General features: G+C 37.8%; 1 protein-coding gene across 19 annotated transcripts in view; it reads right to left on the bottom strand.

The window, feature by feature from the left end:
• ZMYND11 (zinc finger MYND-type containing 11) overlaps window positions 1-25,495 on the bottom strand; it is a 106,049-nt gene that overhangs the window by 11,099 nt on the left and 69,455 nt on the right. For 16 of the 19 annotated variants that reach the window (XM_084872498.1, XM_084872491.1, XM_084872502.1 and 13 more), the window contains 10 exons: window positions 15,597-15,674; window positions 15,066-15,158; window positions 11,380-11,467; window positions 10,555-10,610; window positions 9,380-9,457; window positions 8,446-8,564; window positions 4,479-4,686; window positions 4,009-4,077; window positions 2,390-2,662; window positions 1,643-1,828 (listed from right to left, as the gene is read on the bottom strand). In XM_084872498.1, coding sequence (XP_084728624.1) covers window positions 1,643-1,828; window positions 2,390-2,662; window positions 4,009-4,077; window positions 4,479-4,686; window positions 8,446-8,564; window positions 9,380-9,457; window positions 10,555-10,610; window positions 11,380-11,467; window positions 15,066-15,158; window positions 15,597-15,674 — 1,248 coding nt within the window. The remainder of the gene's footprint in view (window positions 1-1,642; window positions 1,829-2,389; window positions 2,663-4,008; window positions 4,078-4,478; window positions 4,687-8,445; window positions 8,565-9,379; window positions 9,458-10,554; window positions 10,611-11,379; window positions 11,468-15,065; window positions 15,159-15,596; window positions 15,675-25,495) is intronic. The other 3 variants (XM_084872503.1, XM_084872499.1, XM_084872492.1) reach the window with 1 other exon arrangement.

A 25,495-nucleotide genomic window follows, 5' to 3' on the forward strand; every position in this document is an offset into this window, starting at 1 on the left:
GGTCATTATAGCATTCTGGTTACTGGCTTTTTATATATATAGATAGAACTGCCATATGGATATAGAATCCAAAAGGGCAGGTGGGGAAGAAACTGGACCACTATCTTATACTGTAATGTTCATTGTGGCATATTCACTATAAACATTTTGACAAAACTTGAAAGTGTCTGTCAATGGATGAATAAATAGAAGATAATACACATACCTACACACACCACACACACACACACAATCGAGTATTATTCAAAGAAAGAAGGAATTCCTGTCATTTGTGACAACATGGATGGAGCTAGAGAACAGTGTTATGCTAAGTAAAACAAGTCAGACAGAAAAAGGCAAATATGCATGGTATCTATCACTTACATATGGAATCAAATGAATAGGTATAATAGGACTAAATTCACAAATATAAGTGCTATAAACGGCAGTATTGTAATTCTTTATTATAGCGTCCTCTTCCCATTTCCTTGATTGTTTGGTAAACATATGGGGATTTCTTCTCTTAAATCTAGTGTCCACTTTCTGGCTTTCTCTTGTCTTTCCATAAAGGTAGAATTACAGACATGGTGTAAGGGTATTGTCCTTGAGCCCACCTTAATTTCCATATAATGGCATTATTCCATTATTCATCTCTTTTTCCTACCAACTTATTTACAAAGACTTTTCTTTATTATATGCTAATTTTCCATTTTCCTTCTTGCCCAATTTTTGTAATAATCTTTGTTTACTTCCCTCAAGGTAAACATATTAATACTCATACTTTAAGTCTTTACATGTACTTAAAGACTCTTTTCAGAACACAGACTGGATCAAATGAAGAATCACTGAACTTCCTACAGTAATTCATTAAATTTAAAACCAAGTTACAAACGTGAGATCTGTGGAGAATTTGTGTGCTCAGAACTTTCTAATATAAGTGGGAGACGAGTCACAAACAGGATGCAATGAAAAATGAACTACTTCTCAGATTCTAACTGGAGTTAGAGACCAGTGAGATGTTACCATCAAAGTACGTAAAAGTAATCAATTTCTTTAATATAACCTAATATATAAATGTTAAGTACTAAATTCTGAAAATCCTTTATTTGCTATTTACATTTCTAATTTCACAATTTAGGTATTACCTATCAGGAGCTAACATACAAAAGTCAGGGCCAGCCAATTTATCCCAGTAAAATACTTGCACACATAAAAAGGTTATATGAATTAATTGTACTAAATATGTTATAATCTCAATTTAGCAAAATAATCCTAAACAAAACTGTGGGGTCTGGAGTTGAGAAATTATAGGACTTTAAATAAAATTTAAAAATTAATTAGCCCCGATTGGGTGGCTCAGCTGGTTGGAGCAACATTGCATACACCAAAAGGCTGTAGGTTCCATTCCTGGTCAGGGCACATACCTAGGTTGTGGGTTTGATCCCTGCTCGAGATGGAAATGGGAGGCAACCAATGTTTCTCTCTTTCTAAAAAATCAATTAAAAAACAACATATCCTTGAGTAAGGATTAGAAAATTAATTAAAGCTGACAATTTCACAGATAATATTTGCATATGCCACATATATCATTCTGAATTGATTTTCATCATACCTGTGGTATATTTTCAACAATCAGATGCTTAAAAAATATATTGATATTTACCCACTGCTTCTTCTTGGTCTGAGAAATTAGTTGTTTGTGCTGTGTTGCTAGCTTCTTGATTTCCTCTACAAACTCTTCTTTACATTTTTCCTTTACTTGTTTACATTTTCTGTCCATCTCACCCTGCATATTGGCAACAGCCTTGTTTACAGCTTGTCTTTTTTCTTCTTCCATTTCAGAACGCAGCTGAAATGAAAAACAAGTTAACCCACACTATGTCATGTCATAATTTTTTTTTTAATATATTTTATTGATTTTGTACAGAGAGGAAGGGAGAGAGATAGAGAGTTAGAAACATCGATGAGAGAGAGTCATCGATCAGCTGCCTCTTGCACAACCCCTACTGGGGATGTGCCTGCAACCAAGGTACATGCCCTTGACCAGAATTGAACCCTTCAGTCCCCAAGCCGACGCTCTATCCATTGAGCCAAACCGGTTTCAGCCAACCCACAATATGTCAGGTCATAATTTACAAAGACCTTAATATATAGTTTCTATTTAAATGATGTACCTCTTCCCTTTATTTCACATTCACAAAGAGCTGTGAATATTTAGGTGAGAAATATCTAGGTATTGTTGATTGAAATAGCATAAAAGATATTATATTCCTATTTTTAGTGTTATTTTTAGTTTTAAAAAGCAGCTGTCTGGCTGAGACACTAGTGAAAGCAGCTAAACTGCTACCAGGAAAGACTCCCTCACTATGCCCAAGGGGAAGAGGACAGACACACTGTGTGGGCTCCTGACCTTTTCCAGAGCTTCTCGTACAACTCTTTCAGTTTCTCGCTTGTGATCAGACTTCATTCGGTCTTTAAAGTCATTGAAAATTTTGGTGTATTTGTCGTGGCACATGCTTTGACACACTCCATCACTGGTGGTCTGGGTGCTTCGATGCAGCATTCTTGGTGAAGAGGCACTTAACTTCTTGGTCTGAGTTGACACTGAAACTTTTTCGATTGGCTGAGGCAATGTGGGGATTTCCTGGCTGGAACTGACTGCTTCAGTTTCAGGCTCTGGTTCCTAAAGGTAAGGAAAGTCCCTCAATGTAAAACTAAACCTTTAGCTCACTAGTTCAAAAATAAGCTCTATCAGGATAAAACAGTGATACACATCAATAGCCATATAAGAAGCTGTCTTTAAAAAACACACGTAATTAACAGAAAGTACATGCTATTAGTTATATTTTGCCACACTTAAATGGGAAAAAATGGAAAAAACCAGCTAAAAACTCATGCAATTAGTGCTACAATGGTTCTAAACAATAACTTCATCTACAATTTCATTACATGTTAATACTCATTTGATTTTAAAAGACTAAACAAAAACATTTACCATTTTAAATCATTATCAATTTATAGTCACTTTTTGGACTAAATTTATTAACAAATTTCTTAAAATCCTAAACCACTTTTCAATGAACATGTGTTTGGCCTATACCCAAATATACACCTGGATTTAAAACATGCATGAATTACCTACTTTAAAAGGTTGAGCTTAACCACAGTTTCCTCCAGTTTTAAAATGCTGGCCTAACTGATGTACTAGATAAACACAATCCTATATAATAAAGATGTACTATGCAAATTGACTATCACTCCAACTCACAAGATGGCCGCCCCCATGTGGACATAAGATGGCCAGCAGGGAAGGGCAGTTGGGAGGGACCAGGCCAGCAGGGGAGGGCAGTTAGGGGTGACCAGGTCAGCAGGGGAGGGCAGTTGGGAGTGACCAGGCCAGCAGGGGAGGGCAGTTAGGGGTGACCTGGCTGGCAGGAGAAGGAAGTTAGGGGCAATCGGGCCGGCAGAGGAGCAGTTAGGTATCAATCAGGCTGGCAGGGGAGTGGTTAGGGGGCGATCAGGCTGGCAGACAGAAACGGTTAGGGGCAATCAGGAAAGCAGGTAGGCAGGCGAGACGTTGAGAGCCAGCAGCCCTAGATTGTGAGAGGGCAGTCGGACATTCCTCGAGGGGTCCCAGATTAGAGCATGCAGGCTGGGCTGAGGGACACACACACACACACACACACACACACACACACCCATGCACAAATTTCATGCACCAGGCCTCTAGTTTACTTAATAATACCATGATAACATATTAAGAGTTCCAGGAAATGCCAAAACATGCACACCCACTTAGCTAGATTTGGTCAGTAGTTGCTTAATTGAGGCGGAGGCTTGGCATATGTGTGTTTTTCCAATGAAGTACATGACAGAAAGGTCAGAAGACTGGGTTCAAACTTGGTTGATATTATCTGACTGATGGCAATGCCTTTCACAAGTACACATCACGAGCAATTGTCTTGACTGTAACTTTGAAAACGCTTTCTGTGCCAATGCCACCAGGAAACTGCAAGGGGCACAACTTACTTCTTTTTTGGGTTCCACACTTTGATTACGTCGCCCTTTCTTTGCTCTTGGTTCCTGAGTGACCTTTAGCTGTGGGCATCATAAAAGTAACAGAATATTATTCCAGACACTGAAACGCTTCTCTGCTGAAAATACTAGCTATGGACCCACAGGTAGGAAGTAACTCATTCCATTTCACAAAGTCACATTTTACTCATTACTGCTGTGATATGCAGGGCTTGAAAGAGCTCATGTGCCTTTGGAAGAGCAGCAGTGCATTTAACTCTTCAAACAGGTAGGGTCTGATCAGGGTGTGGTGGCTTAGCTGTTTGAAATGGGTTCGATTTCTTTCGCAGAGCGAGCACTTTACAAACATTTACACACAAAAAAGGAGAAATGTCAGAGCAGTCTTTACAGTAAGGAGTGTGCATTAACAATGTTCACATTAAAAATAATAACTGATGTGCAGTTTCTATGTGGACACCACTCACTTGCTCATTGCTGGTAGAGGAGATACTAGATTCTGCCTCCTCCTCTCCACGGTCCTCATTCTTAGACTTCCAAAATCTTCCTTCACGAAGGAAACGCTGATGCAGTTCCAGCTCATCACAAGCCTTTTTCCAACCCATACTGCGTTTAACATGCAGCCGATGGACATTGACTGTGATGTCCTGTATGTTTTCAGAAGGAATCCAAGCCCTAGCAATATTTAAAGGTATAGTTAGAAAATTCCAAAATGGTGGTGGACTCCATCCATTGTAAGGTATGGTTTGTGGAAATTCCAATTTACTGACTTGTTAGCTATGGTTTGATAAAAACTCTTAGCAATCACTGAAGTGCCTAAAATATCTCAGAACTATTTTCTTTAACCAGCTTAACACTGTCAGGGTTTATATATAAATTCTGCATAAGTCCTTTTGAAAATATTCTCTCTTATTGATCTAAATACTGTAAGTTACTTTAAATCTAGCTATTTGCAGATTAAAACAAGAATCACTTGAAAATGCCGATATTTTCATGAGATTCATACATATGAGGGCTTCTAAAAAATATTATTCAGTGAGTTACATTTATATCACATCCCTACTCATTAGCTGAACCATATTTAGTGAATAGAGAAGTGTCTGACTCATTCAGCAATGAAGTACAGAGCTATGAACACAATTTCACGTGTCTCTGAATTATGTGTAGTATTGATCTAAAACTACAGAATGAAAAATGTATTTGGTTCCATTGGGAAAAAATGATGACAATTTTCCTGGGCACTATCATTAGATTGGAATGAAATAATATTGAGAATGCTCTTTACTGCGTGCTGGCGAAAGCACCACAAAGCATACAACAGTGAGTGAGGCCCATTTGATCTGAATATTACTGACACCAACAAAGGTATTTTGATTCACTTTTAAAAGCTGTGGGTTTTTATAGAGATTTCTGTTATAAACAATGCTGACTACCTGTAACAAACTACTGAACTGTGAGAGTATTTTCCCCTTAAATTATCTACTTGTGTCCTGGATATAATAAAATTAATATCTATTCTTAACATGCGACTAAATTCTCAATGTTGTTCATAATACATTCTTTTTAAAATATATTTTTATTGTTGATAATATTACAGATATCTCATTCCCCCTCCCACTTTAATCTCCCTCTTCCCAGCCCCTACACACACCCCCGGGTCTTCACTACCCTATTGCCTGTGTCCATGGGCTATGCATATAAATGTCCTCTTTAATCAACTTCATTATTGTAGGTAATCAGATTTCACTTTTAAAGGTATCAGTGATATGTGATCTCATCTACAAAAAAATAACTGAAATGGCAAACAAACACTCCACAATTTAAAGTGTTAATAAACAGACGTATAATCTAATTTGGCTTTATCTATACATCTGTCAAACCTGATTCTTTGAATATATGCAGAATAAAATGGCTCAGGGATTTCATTCTATTTTTTCTTATAGGACCCGATTTTCTGGCTGTGCCACCCCAACCTTGAACGACATGCAGCAGAGTTAACCTTGACAAGACCTTATCAACTACTTTCTTATCCTTTTGCAGGCAAAATCTTACAAATCCCACCTACACTCTAAGGCAGTGGTCGAGAAACTGCAGCTCACGAGCCACATGCGGCTCTTTGGCCCCTTGAGTGTGGCTCTTCCACAAAATACCATATGCGCACGTACAGTACAATTGAAACTATGTGGCCCATGCGCAGAAATCGGTTTTCGGCTCTCAAAAGAAATTTCAGTCGTTGTACTGTTGATATTTGGCTCTGTTGACTAATGAGTTTGCTGACCACTGGTCTAAGGGATCACAGTCACCTTTCTTTCATAGAACATTACAGCTTACCAAGGTCACGGAACAAAGTAGCATATTCTGTGTGTACAGAAGGGACTAGTCTGAAACCATTTATTTATTTAAAATTTATTTTTTTCTCCTACCTACATGTGAAGATATGATGAACTGACAGAAGAATATTTATTGGATCATTACATAACAATGAGAATGTATTTAAATACCATTAAACTTATACACATTTATTAATGAAAACTTGCAGCTGGTAACCCTAATTAGCCATCTGTTCTTGTTGTATAACATGTTGCTTAAATAATTAAAACTAATGATCATAATATTTATAAAACTTGATTTCTAATAAATCAAATATTCTAATAATGATAGAGAATAATTTTCAAGGTGTTCCTTCATCAATCCTTCACTTCAAATATTTGTATTGGTCACACTGTAACCAGGAAAGGAAAAAGACTATATTAATAGTAAAATTGTAGATCTTTTATTTTCTAAAATAAAAGCTTTCGAATCCCATTTGCCCAGAATCATTAGATAAAAATCTTAGAGAAAGTTTTTTTTTTGGGAAAAACTTCTGAAAATAAATTTTATATATAATGAGGTCTTTACGTATAAAAATTTCTTTAAACATTATAAACTCCTATAAGATAGGTACTATTGAGGCCCCGATTTTACAGTGAGAAAACAAGGCTGAGAGAGACTAAATAACTTGCCCAAGACTAGTGTAGAAAACGATGGTGCAAGGATACAAATCTAACCACTGGACCTTCCCTGGTATCAATTTAGAGATTTCTACAGATCAGTGTTTCTACAGAAAGGCTGCCCTAACTCACTGTGACGTGTGCATTGCTTCCCCACTGGTTTTGATGGAAAGCTGAAACAAACTGAATGTGAGCATGTAACATTGAAAATTACCATTTAATAATCATACAATTCAAACATTCATTTTGTACTGAATTATGGTATTATTATTTAATGTTTCCTGCCATTAAAGATGTGTCAGCTAAGTGTGCATCTATCTATGAAAGAACAAAACTTTTTTGGAAATTTACACTATTCACAGGTTTCCTAGAATAAATTTCTACTTAAATTAAATGGAGACTAGGTAAAAATTCACTACAGAAGGAATAAAGTCTCTCATTCTGTAGCTTTTCTTACAGTAATAACAACTACAGGACACTTACCCTCCAGGCATAATAGGAGATGGACACTTCATGAAATGTAAATTTAAATCCTTGGACAGTAACTTAGATCATGTAGCTGACTTTTGGCACTTTCTCTCTTTAATTTAGTATCTCTGTTAAATGAACCCCCCACAAATTTCATGTGAATTACTTTTCCTATTGTGGCTTGTTTAGACTCATTAATCTGAGTCATATGACAGTTCACAGTACTTGAATTCACTTTTAGAGTCAATGCTTTTATGACACATTATTTAGGACACTATCTTAGACTTTCTGTGTTCAATGTGCAGTAAAATTTAAGGCCTTAATATCATAATAAAGGAGATAGCTATGGTTTAGCATTTTTGTGTGTCAAATAACTATAACTATACAAAAATAATTTTAAAGTAATAAAGAGTTTTTACCCTTGGGATATATATACATATATTATTGTATTATGAAAATGCAAATTTTATGCATTGCTATATACATATCCCTAGGAACAGAAACTTTAAAATCTAAATCGGAAACAGTGTCTGATAATTCTATGCATATAATTCTTATATATACTTAGACCACAAGATTGAAATTCTATTCTACCACTGAGTTGCTTACTTTTGTCTATGGCTTTTGAAAGATGGTTGAAAGAACCATAAAGTCATTGGAATACTACGAAATGGACACATCTTGAGAACCCTTCCCCTCTCCACTGCCATCAGGAATTCAGTCCCAGCACTAACATGCATCTGAGTTCAACAGTGTCAGTTACTGAAACTATCTTGCTTAATAAACAATATCTGAAATATACATAAAGACACAATTTACAGAAATCATTGTTAGCTGCCTAGTCAAGTTATGTGCTGATTGTTTCTTAAGAAACTTCATGCTGTTTCTGATAAAGCCACGAAACACTGATAATGGCCAGAATGAATCTTGAGAACTGAGAGCTCAGCTACTACGGTTGCATGTGGGTCGTGATTACCTTTGATGGTGGTGACCGAAGAAGCGGACGTCAACCTGATTGTCCTCCTTCTGCATGACCTTGGCTGGCCAGAATCCAAAACCTTTCATCTTAGCCCAAACCAGTTCATGATTAGGTATCTGCAAATAAAACATTCTACCTTGTCATATTACTTTTGTAAAGTATTAAGTATGTCATTAATATTGAATTAGTTAAATATAACTTACTATTTTGAAAACATTACTAAACACATAAAATTCGTTTTCTTTTTTCTGGGATTGACTGACTTTGCCTCCAAGAAAGACACAAAAAACTAAAATGTGCATTCAAGTAGAAATATGGACCTTCGTTTCTGAGAAGAGACAAGAACAGTCCTCGCTGTCCTGTAGCTGCTACAGTGTAGCACTCTGAATGAGGCAGTGGGGGCAAACAGAAGGCCCTCACTGTGCTTCATGAACCTGTTTGAAATGGGAGGATTTTAGGCCCCGATTCAAATCTAACTAATCAGACATTCAAATTTAAAAAAACCTTCAAATAAGGAAGGTTGAGTGCTCTCAGATGGCCTTTTACATCATGCCTTTGGGGCTCCCAGAACACTCTCAGGTTTACACGTCATCACCCTTCCTGAAATCATCTCAGTTTAGGGGAAATTACACAGCTATTGACATATATAAAGCCTTCGGTTTCTTTTGAAAGAATGAGAAGAAAAGCAAAAATCTATTACATATATTAAGGGACTCAATGTCTTAAGTTCCTTGTTTTAAAGTCAAAATTGGATAACAATCCCAAGTTGTTTGTCCCATCTCTCAATTTTTACACTCATTAAAACCATGTCACATGATATAAATAAACATATTTAGGAAGGATTATAAACTTTAAGCAAACTGGAAATAAGCTTCTTTAGAGCATCATACACTTAAGAGGTAGAACACAAAAATTACAAAATGTCACATACGCAAGGATAGCAGAACCAATTGTCAGGACGAGCATTTGACAAATAGAAGCAATTCTTGCAAAGTTGTAACTCATCCAGCTGAAAAAGAAAAACATCAATTTTAGCCTACAAAAAATAAAGAGCTGCATTAAACTATATAAAATTGATCCACATAAATTAACATTCTTGTTCATGTACACAAATAGCCTTGAGTTTTGTTCCTAAGCTTAAATTTTAAGTTTTCAGTAATATTGGAAAAGTCTGCCACTCCCCTGTTCAAACTACCCCCATGGTCTCCCACTGCATTTAAAAGAGAAGACAAATTCCTTACAAGGCCCGGCATGTCGGACCTCTGCGTTCCAGCCCCACCAGTACCTTTGGCTCTCTAGCACTTGGATTAATGCAGCTTCCTCAGTAAGGTCTTCCTCATCTACCCATATAAAACACCCACTACCAGTAACAGCTTTGCTCACTCTCCATTTTAGTCTTTGTTTTCTTTCATAACATTCTTATACAACTTATAAACATATTTTGTCTGTTTCTTATTTAAGTGTTCCTCTTCAGCATACAGATCCATGAGCAGAAAGCCAGCACCTTGATCACCATTTCATTCCTCCTAACACACTGCCCAGCACACAATAGACACTTAGTAAATATATATTGAATGAATTTTAAAAAGTCAAATTTGAAATGAATTTAAGAAACAAAACTTTTATATTATTGAGACACTTTTGCAAAAACAATATGGTTACAGGTGTTTCAAATAAGTAAGACCATATACACAAAAAACCTTCCCAAAATAATATTTCATTTACTATATAAATATGAACTGTGTTGTTTGGTGGTTGTTGTTGTTGTTGTTTTGCCTGTGTCATCCAAAGATGGTAACATTTGTTGAGTGTCTCTGCCCCATACAAAAACATGTAATAATAGGTATTAATAGGTAATAATAACCTAAAAGAACACCAAAATTTCTTTGTAGAAATTACTTAATAACTAAATCTCCTAGGATGTCTCTGAAAATAGTATGCGAGAATTTTCTGCCTCTATTTGAATTATTTCCCGTGGATATAAAAAATGAAAATAAATTGATATTTAAAGGAAACTGCAAAATTAAAATACGTAAGACCAGTGGAATTGTGAAATAAACTAATTTGGAATATAGAAAGAGTTTAATTATTAGGTATAGAAAGTACCTCATGACAGGTATCTTTATACAGCATCCTTGCTATGTCAGCTTGCTCACTGTCTGCTGTAATTGAAGACAGATATCCATTACCAATAATCTAAAATACAGACTACCAAAATTAACACACATTAAAATTTTCTTTCGACAAAAGTGGATATATACCATTTAAAACAAAATGTGTATTTTTTTTAAAGTTCTGACAGCGAAATTAAATTCTACAGGCAGCTTTAATTTCATATCCAGCACTAATTCTCTAGGTATAGCGTGGCCTTTTTCTTTACCTTCAAATGACAGAATATCAATGGGAATCAACCAGAATTAATCACAGTACTTATAAAAAAACCTTTCAAAACTAAGTTTATAACTAAAACTATAAAAATACTTTGGCCGAAACTGGTTTGGCTCAGTGGATAGAGCGTTGGCCTGTGAACTAAAAGGTCCTGAGTTCTATTCCGGTCAGGGGAATGTACCTTGGTTGTGGGCATATCCCCAATGGGGGGTGTGCAGGAGGCAGCTGATTGATGATTCTCTCTCATCGATGTTTCTGACTCTCTATCCCTCTCTCTTCCTCTCTGTAAAAAAAATCAATAAAATATATTTAAAAAAAAAAAAAGTAATACTTTGATCATTTAATGTACTAGTGTTTTGCTTTTGGACAGTTAATTCTATAAGCTATAACTACATTACCAAATATTTTTTAAGATTAAACCATAACATTACGTACTGATCATTAAATATTAATTTTAAAATAGTATTTTATTAAAGCTATTTCTCAACATAGAATATAAACGGTATGAAAAAAATGCAAAAGAAAAAGCAAAAAATATTCAACCTCCATAGAAAATCACTGTGTTGTGGAGAAGTAGCTGAGCATCAGCTTTGAACTCTTCATAACTTCGGTATTTCCCTTCATTCACTTTCTGCAGTGATTAAAAAACAAAATGGCAAGAGTTACTAGTAAAAATAATTTTTGCAATATGCTAACATGGTTAGAGTATGGGATGCAGCAGAATTTTTCAGAATAACATCATAGCTACTCCTGTGTCCCACAATGTTGACACACCATATATCAGAGAAACCCACAACTCCAGTGCAGTTAGAATGTGACAGTATGGTGTGTGTGGCAGATCTGCTGTCCTATAGCCACCACTGTCCTTACTACTGATGTACTAGAGTCAACTTGGCATCCTAAACAGCTCCTTCTTTAACGATGATAAAAGGTACTGCTAAGCTTTGTAAACAGTTAAAGCTTTGGCCAGTCAGTGTCACTGATAAGAACTTAACTACATATTATAACATGGGAGAATAAAAACTGAAGAAAAAAAACAACTGTTAGCCTCTGTGACATAACTAAAGACGACACATTTATAATTCTGAATTGGAACTAAGCACTAATTTACAATCAATCTTCCTAATAAAAGCCTAGGTCCGTGGTTGGCAAACTGTGGCTTGGGAGGCCCCTTGAGTGTGGCTCTTCCACAAAATATCAAGGCCTGGCCGAGTCTATTTTGAAGAAGTGGCGTTAAAAGAAGTTTAAGTTTAAAAAATTTGGTTCTCAACAGAAATTTCAATTGTCCTGTTGATATTTGGCTGCTGACTAATGAGTTTGCCGACCATAGGCCTAGGTGATCTTCACGCCTTCATGGCCTCATGCCATCACATGTTGGCTGCGCACACAATGGACACACACAGGTGGGCAGGGCGGGGCTTGACGCTGCATGTGCGGCATGGAGCCTGCTGGGAGTCCTGCCTCCTCCCACTCCACGTGTGGCCAGACCTGGGGGGTTTGGCCTTCTCTGCACTGTGCAGGGAAGGCGAGGCCAGCAGGTCCCCATGCAGCATGGAGGCCTGGGGATCCATGGCTCCAGGCTACCTCTTTGGAGCAATCCATCGAGGAGCCCCAGACGGGTGGGTGGATGGGGCCTATCTTTTTGGGGCGCTCAATCACAGGGCTCCAGCACTATGACAGGGTACAGGCCAGGCTGGGGACCCCACCCCCAGCCCCAGTGCACAAATTTCATGCATCGGGCATTTAGTCCTAAATAATAAAAAGGTAATATGCAAATTGACCATCACTCCAACTCACAAGATGGCCAACCCCATGTGGACACAGATAGCTGGCAGGGGAGGGCAGTTGTGGGTGATCAGGCCAGAAGGGGAGGGCAGTTGGGAAGGACCAGGCCTGAAAGGGAAGGCAGTTGGGGGTGATCAAGCCTACAGGGGAGGACAATTAGGGATGTCCAGTCCTGCAGGGGAGGGCAGCTGGAGGCAATCAGGCCTATAGGGGAGGACACTTGGGAGGAACCAGGCCTATAGGGGAGGACAGTTGGGGGGACCCAGGCCTGCAGGGTAGGGTAGTTGGGGGTGTGACCAGGCCTGCAGGGGAGAGCAGTTGGGGGGGTGACCAGGCCTGCAGGGGAGGGCAGTTGAGGGTGACCAGGCAAGCAGGGAGGGTAGTTGGGGGTGATCAGGCTAGCAGGGAGGGTATTTGGGGGTGACCAGGCCAGCAGGGAGGGCAGTTGGAGCTGATCAGGCCTACAGGGGAGTGGTAAGAGGGTGATTAGGCTGGCAGGCAGAAGTGGTTAGGGCAATCAGGCAGGCAAGGCAGGCGAGCGGTTGGGGTCAGAGTACAGTCCTGGATTGTGAGAGGGATCCCAGATTGGAGAGGGTGCAGGCTGAGCTGAGGGACACCCCCACGTCCATGCATAAATTTCATGCACCAGGCCTCTAGTTAAAAAATAAAGGCCCAGGTGTTTCTTTAGGCACCAAAGCAGTATCAGGATTTTTCCTACATTAGAGTGCTATATGTCAAGGATTTCCATAACTGAATTCTCTGCAGTTTTGCCTTTAGCTGCCAATGAGAAAGGTTAGGTGGGAAATCTGAGGGGTTTCTGGGATAAGACAAAATTTTTAAAAGGGAGTATGACAAATTAACTCAACAACAAGAAAGCATTTTCTTATCCTGGTGATATTTTTAGGAAATATGTTTGAAAATTGCTTGGTTTCTAAATACTAAAATGTTAAAGCCTCTAAAAGAATAATTAAGATCTGCCCTAACAGGTGTGACTCGGTTGGGCGTAGTCCAGTGCACTGAAAGGTTGCAGTGTTCGATTCCAGCTCAAGGCACATGCACAGGTTCTGGGCTTGATCAGCTTGATCCCCAGGAGGAGGTGTGCAGAAGGCAATGTTTAATTCTCTCTCCCTAAAAATCAATTTAAAAAATTGAGATTGTATAAAAAAAAAAAAAATGTTATGAACTGACCTTTTTGTTGAAATCCTCCAAAACCCAATTCAGTTGCCTTTTTTCAGAAGGCTTCCCCCCAGATCCCCCAGCTGAAGGTAGTTGCCTCCTGTCATGTGCCTCAGGGTTTACTATATTGCATTCCGGATGCTCATACCCCCTTTGTGATTTGTGAGGTATGCACCGAGGCTTACATTTTGATCTAGGTTGTAGTGAAGCTCCTAGAAGCATAAAAATCCTGTCTTTCTCTCCTTTTCTTACAGTGCTTTTGCTCATGACCAGCACTTGCCAAGCACAGAACCAAGACAGCAACCATCTATCTAGTGCCTTCTATGGAGCCAACAGGATCAAACTGGGGATCTGGGACAGTGCCATGCAGGAAAGGGAAGCTGCAGAAGCACAGGCAGGGGCAGGAAGGACAACTAGTCAACATTCTTTCAGAGGATAGAAAAAGAGTCTATGTCTGAGGCTATGAAATCTGCCAATAGTAGGTAAAATTTAAATTGTTTTCATTCTAAGATTTGCCAGAACTCCAAGGTAACAAGCATTATTTACCCTTTCCTTCCCTAGAAATAATACATCTTTAGTCTTTCTCAGATTCTAAGGGATTAGGAAACCTGTAAGATAATTCCAAATAATTCCTGCGGTCTTCCTATAAGCTTATAACCAACCATAAGATTTTGAAATTTCAAAATTACACATAAATTACAAAATTAGTAATCCAGCAACCCTAACTAAAAATATGTCCTAAGTTCTAGGGAATTTTATTGCAATTAGTAATGAAATATTAACAAACCCAACAATCCTCAGCAAACATTGATAACATTAAGAATTTTGAGAATAATTATTTGGTTCAAGTTCATTTCATTGTTTCCCAAGACTCTAGATTAGCTCTATGCTCTAATTTTTCCTTGAGAGAAACCCCCAAGTGCTACTGCTAAAACTAGGCACCTGTGTCCAGATGTAAATTCTCTACATCTGTAATATTACATTGACCAGGGTTCCATCCATTTGCTTTAACAAACAAGTATCAAGAATTTACAGGTTGCTTAAAACCAGCCGTGTTAAAAGGTCTGGTTGTGCCAGAGTGATCACACGAAATTTAAAACAACAGGCACGCGTATGTGGTGGCCACACCTAGCTGGTTTTAGTAAGACACCGAGCAGGCACATCATCCTCAAGAAGGAATGGCACCCACGGTCATGCTTGCCTGTGATCTCTCATTCATCTGGGAGCCACGAGGTAAATGGAAAGCAGTATGGAAGGCCTGGCTTTACCTCTTGTATGGTGGGGACGTCGACCGCTGAATGCACCAGCCTCCGGTACATCGGGTGTTTGCTGTCCTTTCCCTTTTTATTAAGGTCTATAGCCTGAAAGGTCATTAAATACACCAGTGTAAATGCAGCTAGAGAGAGACAGGTAAAGCATCAATTTCTAAAGAAGTGTACTTCAAAACTTAATAGAGAAATGTACATGCACTATATAGTTAAACATGGCATTCCTTAAGGTTTTGACAGAACAGTTATTTTGGAACATTCCATTTCATTTTAAACACTAATTATCAATGAAAATGTTCTGATAAACAAATTTTTAAATGTAAATGTTTCTAATCCAATGCAGCTACAGAAATGTCAGTTCTAAAACAAAGACAAAAAAAAAAAAAAAGCTAAAATCCTATTATAGAACTATTTACTGTACAAAAGAATTATGACAAAACTGCTCTATACACATTTCCTTGTCAGTCATTAACTTTGAAAGAGTGAAACAGAGTGAAATCTAATTGGGAAGACCCCAGGGGCAGGACTCACCCTCTCCTTCATGCGGGAGACAATGAACCTCAGGTATGTGCTCATCTCTTGTTTGTTTGTATTTTTCTTCTTAATGCTCTGTTAAAAAACAGAAAAGGCCAGATATAAAATCTGATCATTTATATGTCTACATTCATGTAAAAGACTTATATACATAAAAGATTATAGTCTGTTAGATTTCATTTAAAAAATGCACTATTTCCAATATTTAAAATTTGTATAGCAAAAATAACATGTACTGTAATAAGAATTGGAAAATATCATGATGTACTTGAAATACCTTAGAGAATTATGCATTTGTTTCTTGATATTTTGAAACTTAAACCAATTTTCAGATTAAAAGAAATGACAACAATAATGATAACATAATAATGACATAATATAGAATCACTTATTTTGATATATATTCATATATATTAATGGCCAAATGGCTGAAGTCCTTTAGGGTGCATTTTAAATTATCAATAGCATACATGCATGCTAACTTTCAAAATAACATTATTAGAAATCTCTGTCACTTATGAAATATGTGCAGTAGTGCAGTGGCACACACTTACATATCTGTTTTAAAGTGCTATTGATCTAGTCTATATAAATCCAATTTCTGTTAGTCTGGCCTAAAAGCTAATTAGGTTCTTCAATTTATCACTCAGAAAAGCTAACTTCAAATGAAGAAGAAAAAATCCAGGATTCTATTTCTCTAATGTCCTTTCTAGACACCAAAGAAACAAAAACAAGCATTCCCATTTCTTTAGCTAAGGTTAAGAAACCACAGCAGACACTGGGTCATAAGCATATGGCACAGCAGAGGACCAAGTAGGTCTGGGCTACCTACTAACAGATGCTTTACCCTTTTCAGGCCACTAGATTATAACTCCCAAAGAAACGTAAATGCAGGAAGTCACCTTAATATGCTTAGTACAGTTAAATTTCACATGTAACTGAGAAGTCTTAGCCAGAGCTTAAGCGAACTGATTATACACACAATGTTAAAATCCTATCCTATATAATAAAGGGGTAATATGCAAACCAATCGAAAGGCGGAACAAACGATCGCTATGACGCGCACTGACCACCAAGGGGCAGACACTCAATGCAGGAACTGTCCCTGGTGGTCAATGTGCTCCCACAGGGGGAGCGTTGCTCAGCCACAAGCCACGCTCGGGCTCATGGCTGGCAAGACCAAAGGTGGTAGTAGGAGCCTCTCCCTCCTCCATGGCAGCGCTAAGGATGTCTGTCAGTCAGACATCCCCCAAGGCTCCCAGATGCTAAAGGGCGCATGCCAGGCTGAGGGACACCCCCCCTCAAGTGCACAAATGTCATGCACCAGGCCTCCAGCATATTCTAAAAGCCCAGCGACTGAATGGCGGAACCACCAAAAAATAAAAACGGTCAACCAGTCGCTATGACGCACACTGACCACCAGGGGGATGCAGGGCTGACCAGGATGAGTGGCTGCTCCCGCAGCAGATACTGTAGATCCCTGCAGGCCAAGCCCCCCATCAGTGCACGATCCTGTGCACTAGGCCTCTAGTATATAAATAAAACATAAAAAAACATTTTCTTAGCTGGAAACTGTTTCATGGGCTTCACATTTAAAATCACATTTAGCTGGGACTGGTTTGGCTCAGTGGATAGAGTGTCGGCCTGCGGACTGAAAGGTCCCGGGTTCGATTCCAGTCAAGGGCATGTACCTTGGTTGCGGGCACATCCCCAATAGGGGGTGTACAAGAGGCAGCTGATCGATGATTCTTTTTCATCGATGTTTCTAACTCTCTATCCCTCTTTCTTCCTCTGTGTGAAAAATCAATAAAATATATTTTTTTAAATAAATAAATAAATAAAATAAAATCACATTTAAAGTGACTTGCTCCCTCCACTTTTTGCCCGAATTCTTTGGCAAAATGCACAGACACAGCCAATGGTTCCTTCCTTACCCAGCTTTATGATATGACTTGTGCACACATCTTCTAAATGGAGCTTCTTAAAATGCAGTTGGGCTTTACCTCTGAGCATCTGAGCTAGAATTTCTGGAGGAAAGTCCTATGCTCTCTGTATCTGCTTATTCACTCTGCCATTTGTTAATTCCTAAGGTGTTTGTGACATGACCAAGACCATGCACCAAGGGGGTAGATGTGGAGTTTAAAAGCTAATGACGTTTCTTGGACCCCAAGTTTATAATTTTGGGGGGAGAAGGGCTTTGATGTAGCTCATTTTTCACAAGATCCCCAGTGATTCTCACACACACAAACATGTGAAAACTATTAATTAGCCCCTTCCATAAGCCAGACACAACAGAGAACTAAGCTCAGTTCCTGCATTCTGCAAGTCTCATAGTAGTGTAGAGGGAGTACTCAGTGGGTCTGATGCACAATCAGCCATTAGCACTTTGCACAAATGATTTTCAGCATGGACACCTTCCCACAAACTGCTTTTTATACTAAACAGTTTGTTAAGCTTTTGGATATAGGGAAGAGAAAAAATAAGAAGGCCAAGAAAGCTGCTTTTTTCTTACCTCTTGGAAAACCTATTCCCTTTAAAAGAAAGAGTAAAAACAATGCTACTAGCTACATGCTCTATCACATTAAATATTTTGGGTACAGTACTAAAACGGTTGATCTCAAATATCAATCTGATCATTAAATCATAAATTTGTATGAATTCTGATGTAATAGCAATGTACATACGTTAGACGTCTTGCAATATCTGTGGGGCTATGGTTCTTTTGGTAGATAACATATTCTTTAGGGGAAATATACGGCCACCACTTTATATAATGCTAAAGAGTAACGTTCCCTAAATATTGTCTACAGTCACCTGAGCAGTGATGATGATGATGAGTTCCACACTGTATCTACCACAACACAGCCCTGGGTCATGGGTTGCTGTATATTTCACGTGTACACAGAAATATGTTTTTCTCATACCTGTGCTCTAAACACCAATCTATGAAAATTTACTGTTAGTAGGAGGCTAACCTCTTTTGTTTTTGGAACCTTAAAAAACAAACCAACTCAATATTTCCCTATGAGCAAAATGCGGGACTAGAATCAGAACATAACTATAGCCAAAAAATCCTAACTACATTGGTCTTTCTTTGTAACAAAAACACTGAAAGCACTTTGAATTGGTATGGAAAACCTTATTCGAATTCGCTTAACTTTAGGTAACTTGTGCACTAAATTGTTCTTGTTTAAATAAAGGTCCATTTTCAATTCCTACTTGCTTCCCACAGATAATTTACACAAAATATGGGTGCCATTATCTCACAATGCTTTGGTTTCACCTGTTTAAACACTCTTAAATGAACTGCTAAATTACTGCAACCATGTGCAAGCAGTATTTTTTCTTGTTGGGAAGAACGCAAATGCAGTGTTCAGACTGAGGGCCTTAATTTCGCAAATCTAAATGATAAATGTAGAATGATAATCTGTTTTGTTTTGTTTTTGTCATGTTTAAGTTTGCTTAAAGTAGCTGGAGTATCTCTTTTCTACTATGTGAATTAAAAGTGGTGATATGAACTTGGAAAAAGGACTATTTCGTACAAAATGTTAAAGGAAACACAGGAAGACAAGTAACTTCCATGGCTGAATAGATATGATCTACCCCATCCAATTCCTTCAAAATATTACTTCAGGAGGTCTTCTACCCCACTTAATAAAGTGCTATCCAGATTTATCCATCCCACTCAATGTTGATCAACTATGGCTGTTGAATCACTGGGAAAAACAACAATATCCACTTATATAAAGTGTGGAACAGGCACAATATCTGTGATGGAAAGTAATGAGGCCTTAGCCAGTTTCGCTTAGGGAATAAAGTGTTGGCTCACAGACTGAAGGGCTCCAGCTTCAATTCTGGTTAAGAGCATGTACCTTGGTTGCAGGGAGGTGACCAATCAATGTCTCTCTCACATCGATGTCTCTCTCTCTCTCTTTCTCTTTCTCTCTCTCTTCTCTCTCTCTCTCTCTCTCTCTCTCTCTCTCTCTCTCTCTCTCTCTCTCTCTCTCTCTCTCTCTCTCTCTCTCCTCCCACTCTCTCTGAAAACCAATGGAAAAAATATCCTCGGCAGAGGATTAACAAACAAAAAAAAAGTAATGAGAACAATGGCTGTGAGGAGGATACAATGATCATGTTCTCTGCCTTGGTGGGACCTGGGTTTACAGGTGTGTGTGCATTAGAAAAAGCCCCACAATGTCAAGGTGCCACCCTAGAGTCAGCTAACACTGCTAAGGGAGGGGAGTGGGCACTCACTGTGCCAGTACCCCAGGTGTTTCTAACAAGTGACCCTGACTGAGAACCACCGGCTGGCGTTATTAAAGAGGCTATGTATTTACACAAACAGGTGCAGTGGTTCCAACTGTAAATTTGGCTGCTATACCGAGAAGCGTCCTTCATAAGTCCTTTTAAAGGGATGCCAGACCTAGTAACTTTCTCCGTCTACTTGCTAAAACAGACAGAAATGCTTCATTCCTATATTTGTTCACTTTGCAGATACTGTACTAAAAACTTTAGTGATTTGGGTTGGATAGAAGGATTCACCAAAAGGAGTTTCACATCCAAAAAATTATTCTGTTGAAAACCTCTCCCACTTGTTTATTTTGAACTGCTACCCAATCCATTTTTCTGGTGACAAATTTGGGATTCTATTGCAGACATAGGACAAGAACTGAAATGCACACAAGCACTCCGCTGGTGAATGAACAGCTGCCCTGGGGCACAGAGCTCTCTGCCCAGAAGCCTGCTTCCCAGACCACGGGCCAGGGAGCTTCCTCAGCAAACTGAAGCAAACAGAAGAGAGACCCTGAACAGATGCAAAACCTCTCCCATCAATGTGTAGGGATAAAACATTTGCTTAAGATGCTTTCACATTTGCTAAACTTGTATGGCTTTCTTTCTAGAGTTTCCAGTTACAATTCACAGATTTAGTATTTCACACAAGAAATCAACGAAGCATTGCAGCTTCTGCCCCAGAGCTGCATTATAAGACTTCTGGGGATTTCTTGGGTAATCTATAAGAGCTGCCTTACGTGACATTCACAACAGTGTCTCAGGTAGTGTCTGTCAGCCAAACCACGCCCCTTACAGTAGCTTAAGAAAAAGCTATGCTAACAGAAAGTAAAGGGTTCACTTCTAAGGTTAAATGCTATTCTGTCTATAACATAACTAAACAGGCAGCTCTTCACAAGTTTGCCAAACATAGAAGTAATGCTGTGACTATCTGCAGATTCTCTCAGGCTTTGAAGAACTGTACCTACTGTCTACTTACAGACTTCACGACTCATCAGTGTAAACAGCGTGCAGTTCAGACCCAGTAAAAGCCCAATAAAGTTCTGGTAACTGCTCATAACACCTAGCAGCACACAGGAGTGATGTGGGCAATATCTGCAAATTATCAAGAAACAAACTTTCCATTTCATGGCCAAAATTGTTGCAACCATTTTAAAGGGACAATAATCACGTTGCTGAAGCTGTGTTACAAAGCTGTGTCACATCCACTAATGTGAGATGCTCTTAAGTATATTATAGACAACTGAGGGGCTGCTTTCCTTTACTTTCAGGGGAAAAAAATAACAGAAAATCTTGAGCATCTTTCTGAATAAGGGATTCTTAGGCCAGTTATAAATAATTGCTGGGATACAGCAAATCCAGCGTCTAGTAAGATACCTCAGACAAACCATGAATAAAATGTCTCGCTCAGTGACTTATGATGTTTCTGGCTGGAAGAAGATATAAGCAACTTTTGATCCACAATGCCTAAGCATCACTAATCAAAGGGATACTCAGGATTAAATGGTCTAGAATTTTTAATATTTTCTAGAGACCCTGCTTTAAATTGTAAAAACATATTTTAGCAGAGGATGAAGTTGTGGAAGTATTATTTCAGTACATCAAATATCCAAAAGGAAAAAAAAAGTGTGAAATTAGAACTCAAGGTATCTTCTCCTTAGATAAATATATTTGTGCTGCTGGAGTTCAATTCAAATCCAAGTGCCCAAGTCTGTAACTAAAGAAAGACAAGCGCCTCACACTTTGGGGGGATTCCCAATATCCAGAATGTCCTTTGGCAGCAGGCTCAACAGGGTTGGCAAACTTTCTCTGTGGAGGGCCAGAAAGAAAATATTTTAAGCTTTGAGGACACACACAGTGTGTCTGTCTCAGTTACTCAACTGCCATAGAGGAGAAGCAGTCATAAATAATGGTACATTCATTCTAATAAAACTTGTGGAAACTAAAACTGGAACTTCTTATAATTTTCACATCACAAAATATTATCCCTCTTTTGATTTTTCTTCAACCATTTAAAAATGTAAGCCCCATTATTAGCTCATGAGCAATACTAGTACAAAACAGGTGGAGGGCTTGATTTGGCCCATGGACTGTGGTTTGCCAGCCCTTGGCTAGTCTCTTAAGTTCTGGAAAACAGAATCCATAATAATCTACCTAGTTCAGTGTTCGTTAGCCAGGGGCCTGTACATTATATAGCACATGGTAAGTGCTAAGTGAACTGAAGGAATGATAGTCATTAGTAACTAACTTCACTGCTTACTACAAAAATATCCCATGCCATTGAACTGACAAGACCCATCCAAAATGTGAAAGAGTTAATCACACACTCAAGCTCTGTTTGCATATTTTGGCACTCTAAACCATTTTATTTATTTCTGATGTGTCAACCAAATATCACCGTTGGCTCTAACAACCAAAGGCTCATTTAAATATTAATAAATTCACAAATCTGGAGCACTTGCTGAAAAAACAGATTCCTGAGCCTCAGTCCAGAGGCTGTGTTCTAAACCAGAACACCAGGTGATTCTGGTATAGGTGGCCCAGTAAGATGGTGGAGAAACACGAATATGCATTTAAATTACCTACATTGTTTGAAGAATTAAAAAACTCCAAGCTCTCCTGTAACTATCTGTACTCACAGAAAAGAATCACAATAAATTTTATCTGCACATAAATTACATATGTTATTACTGAAATTAGAGGCTCTGAAGTATCTCCATTTGTAATGACTGAATACAAAGAATGCAAACAAACCTCAATGTTTGAGACTTTAAGGGTAGAGCTGGTCTGATGGAAGTATCCCAAAGGCCTACCATTTCTCCTCCAATATCACTGTGACCCCAGCAGCCCCATCAATGTCAATCATATTCTAGGACAGTTTTCGAAAAATATACCTACATTCAGTCTTTTTTACTCCCAGCACTGACATTAAAATTAACTCTCCAACATAAGACCTAAAGTTCAGAACACCACACCTACTGCCAGTTTTAATGGTGGAAAACTTGGCTTACTCGCTTCTGCATGTGGGGTGCACCACACATTTAACCACAGGGAGTCCCTTTAGCTCCATCCCAAATCTCCCACAACCGATCCAGCAACAGCCATTTGCACTCGAGTTTCTGGCAGTAGTTTTTATTTTGTTTTGCTTTTTTTAATTTAAGTTAAAGGATGTAAATTGTTAAACCTCCCTTAACCTGTCATAAATATGTCTCCTTACAGCTAAAAGTTGGAACTCTGAGGATATCGCAAACTACTATGAGTGTCCTGAGGTGGACACTTGGAGCATCTAGCAAATGCAGCTCCAATAATAAGGTGTTTCCAGACTTGTTTGTTCAGATTTACAAATAGCACTGAATACTACTCCAGCTCTACATATATTTATTAATTTTTACAAAGTCAACTCTTAGCTCTGACTGAACTAAGTTATGACTAAGTTCATATGATAAAATCAGCTTTCAGCTTTATAACAGCAGTCTAGAGTGATTTACAAACTATTAAAGCATCTTTAATTGTACAGGCAACAAAACCAACTGGTATTGTAAAAATATGTATTATTTCTAGATATACTATATTCACATATCCACACAAAAATTGCTATATACGTGTCATTATGCATGTCAGAAATTTTACCGTTCATTATTAAATAGATTTGGGGGATAATTTTAAGTTCCTTTGTGGCATATTACAGGAACTAGAGAAAAGGGACATTCAGGAAAACTTTATGGAATCAGGTTCTGTATCTACTTGTTCCTTCCCTTCTACACAATACTAATCTTTAAAGAAAGAGCAAGATTTAAAAAGCAGAGACAGAGTGGCATCCTCAGTGGAATAAGATTTCTACCAGCTAATGGGAATACTTCCTGCCTACCTGTCCACACCTTTCCCTACCACCTGATGGATCTGCAGACAGTAAAAGGAAATTGCACCCTTCGTTTTATTTTCAGTTCATCAATACTGGAAACACTCAAAAAGCTTTCTATTTATCTGATTAAGTTGTAACCATCCTGATATAGAAACTATTATTTCCTTAATCCCTTTGAGCAGTGGTTCTCAACCTTTCTAATGCCTCAACCCTTTCAGTTCCTCATGTTGTGGTGACCCCCAACCATAAAATTATTTTTGTTGCTAATTTTCCTACTGTTAATGAATCATAATGTAAATATCTGTGTTTTCCGATGATCTTAGGCGACCCTGATAGCGGTTCTCAACCTGTGATTGAAAACCATTGCTGTAGACCATCAGGAAAAAACAGATATTTACATTATGATTCATTAAAAGTAGGAAAATTAGCAATTAAAATGATTTTATGGTTGGGGGTCACCACAACATGAGGAACTAAATTAAAGGATTGCAGCATTAGAAAGGTTGAGAACCACTGCCTTAGAGTTAAAAACAAAATACTATTAAGATTCTAAACAATCCACCAAATACACATATCACAAAGACCAAACACACAACCACCTAAAACATTTCACACTCATACCCAAGTCTTTCTGACCATAACTTTGCTAAATCATCACAGGAAGGCAACGTAGACGATATGGACATTTTTTTCTTGCTTGCTTGGACCCAAGTAGTTTTATAAAGAGACTAGAAAACAATACATAAGATTTTACAGTTTTATAACCCAGATTATTTTTAAAACCTTTTGCATTTATCAATGTTTCCATTACTTTTTCCTCTAGTCAAGGTAGTGATAAATAGTAAAACTGCTTTATAAATTACTTGATTTAGACAAAGATCTTAAAATTTTCTATTTTGCTAGTACAAAGATGATTATTCAATTGGCTCTAAAAATTATAAAAATATTTATTCTTCATTCATTTTCAATACTGATTCCCCACCAATTAAAAAAAAAAAAAAAAAAAAGGTACACATACCCTCAAACATGGCTTCTACTTCTATTTTATTTAAAAATCAAATCTCCATTCCTGATTTGTTAACATGTATTTCGAAGGTAAAGGTACTTATTTTCAAGGTGAAAAAATATGAATAAATTTCACACATTAACAAAGGAAGACTGACCAGAAAGTAAGAACAGTTACAGTCTCAAAATAAATACATAATAAGGAATTTATGTTCAAAATAGTTTCATTTAGCACTTTATCATATTTCATTCTGAACATTAAATGGACATTCTCCTGCTTTTGGAATTTTAAAAGAACTATATTGCCAACCTACTCAACAGAATGATAAATGGATTCAGAAGTAAATTTCTATCACCAGTTTCAAGAAATAGTTTTCTTCATGACTTTTTATTTAGCTATCTGAACAGAAGTTATGGTGCAAATGACTCAAAATAGAACTTTACCCAGAACTAAGTCAACATTAGCAAATTAGTAACATTGATAAGTACCCACTTGATAACACTCTAGGTGGCTTTCTAATGGTGATTTAGTCTTGGTTTGGTTTTAGGAGACCAGTTAAATTCCTTTATTTTCAGTTGCCTAATGAGTATACTATATCCCATGTGAAAAAATACAGTATCTGGGTCTTAACATCAAATTTAAAAGTTAATTTGAAATGCTTTCTATAGACTTCCTTCTGCATATACTTTTTTTAAAATTTTTTATTAAGGTATTATATGTGTACATATTTATTAAATTTCC

Source organism: Pipistrellus hanaki, assembly GCF_964339955.1.
Source record: "Pipistrellus hanaki genome assembly, chromosome: 1".
NCBI classification, from domain to species: domain Eukaryota; kingdom Metazoa; phylum Chordata; class Mammalia; order Chiroptera; family Vespertilionidae; genus Pipistrellus; species Pipistrellus hanaki.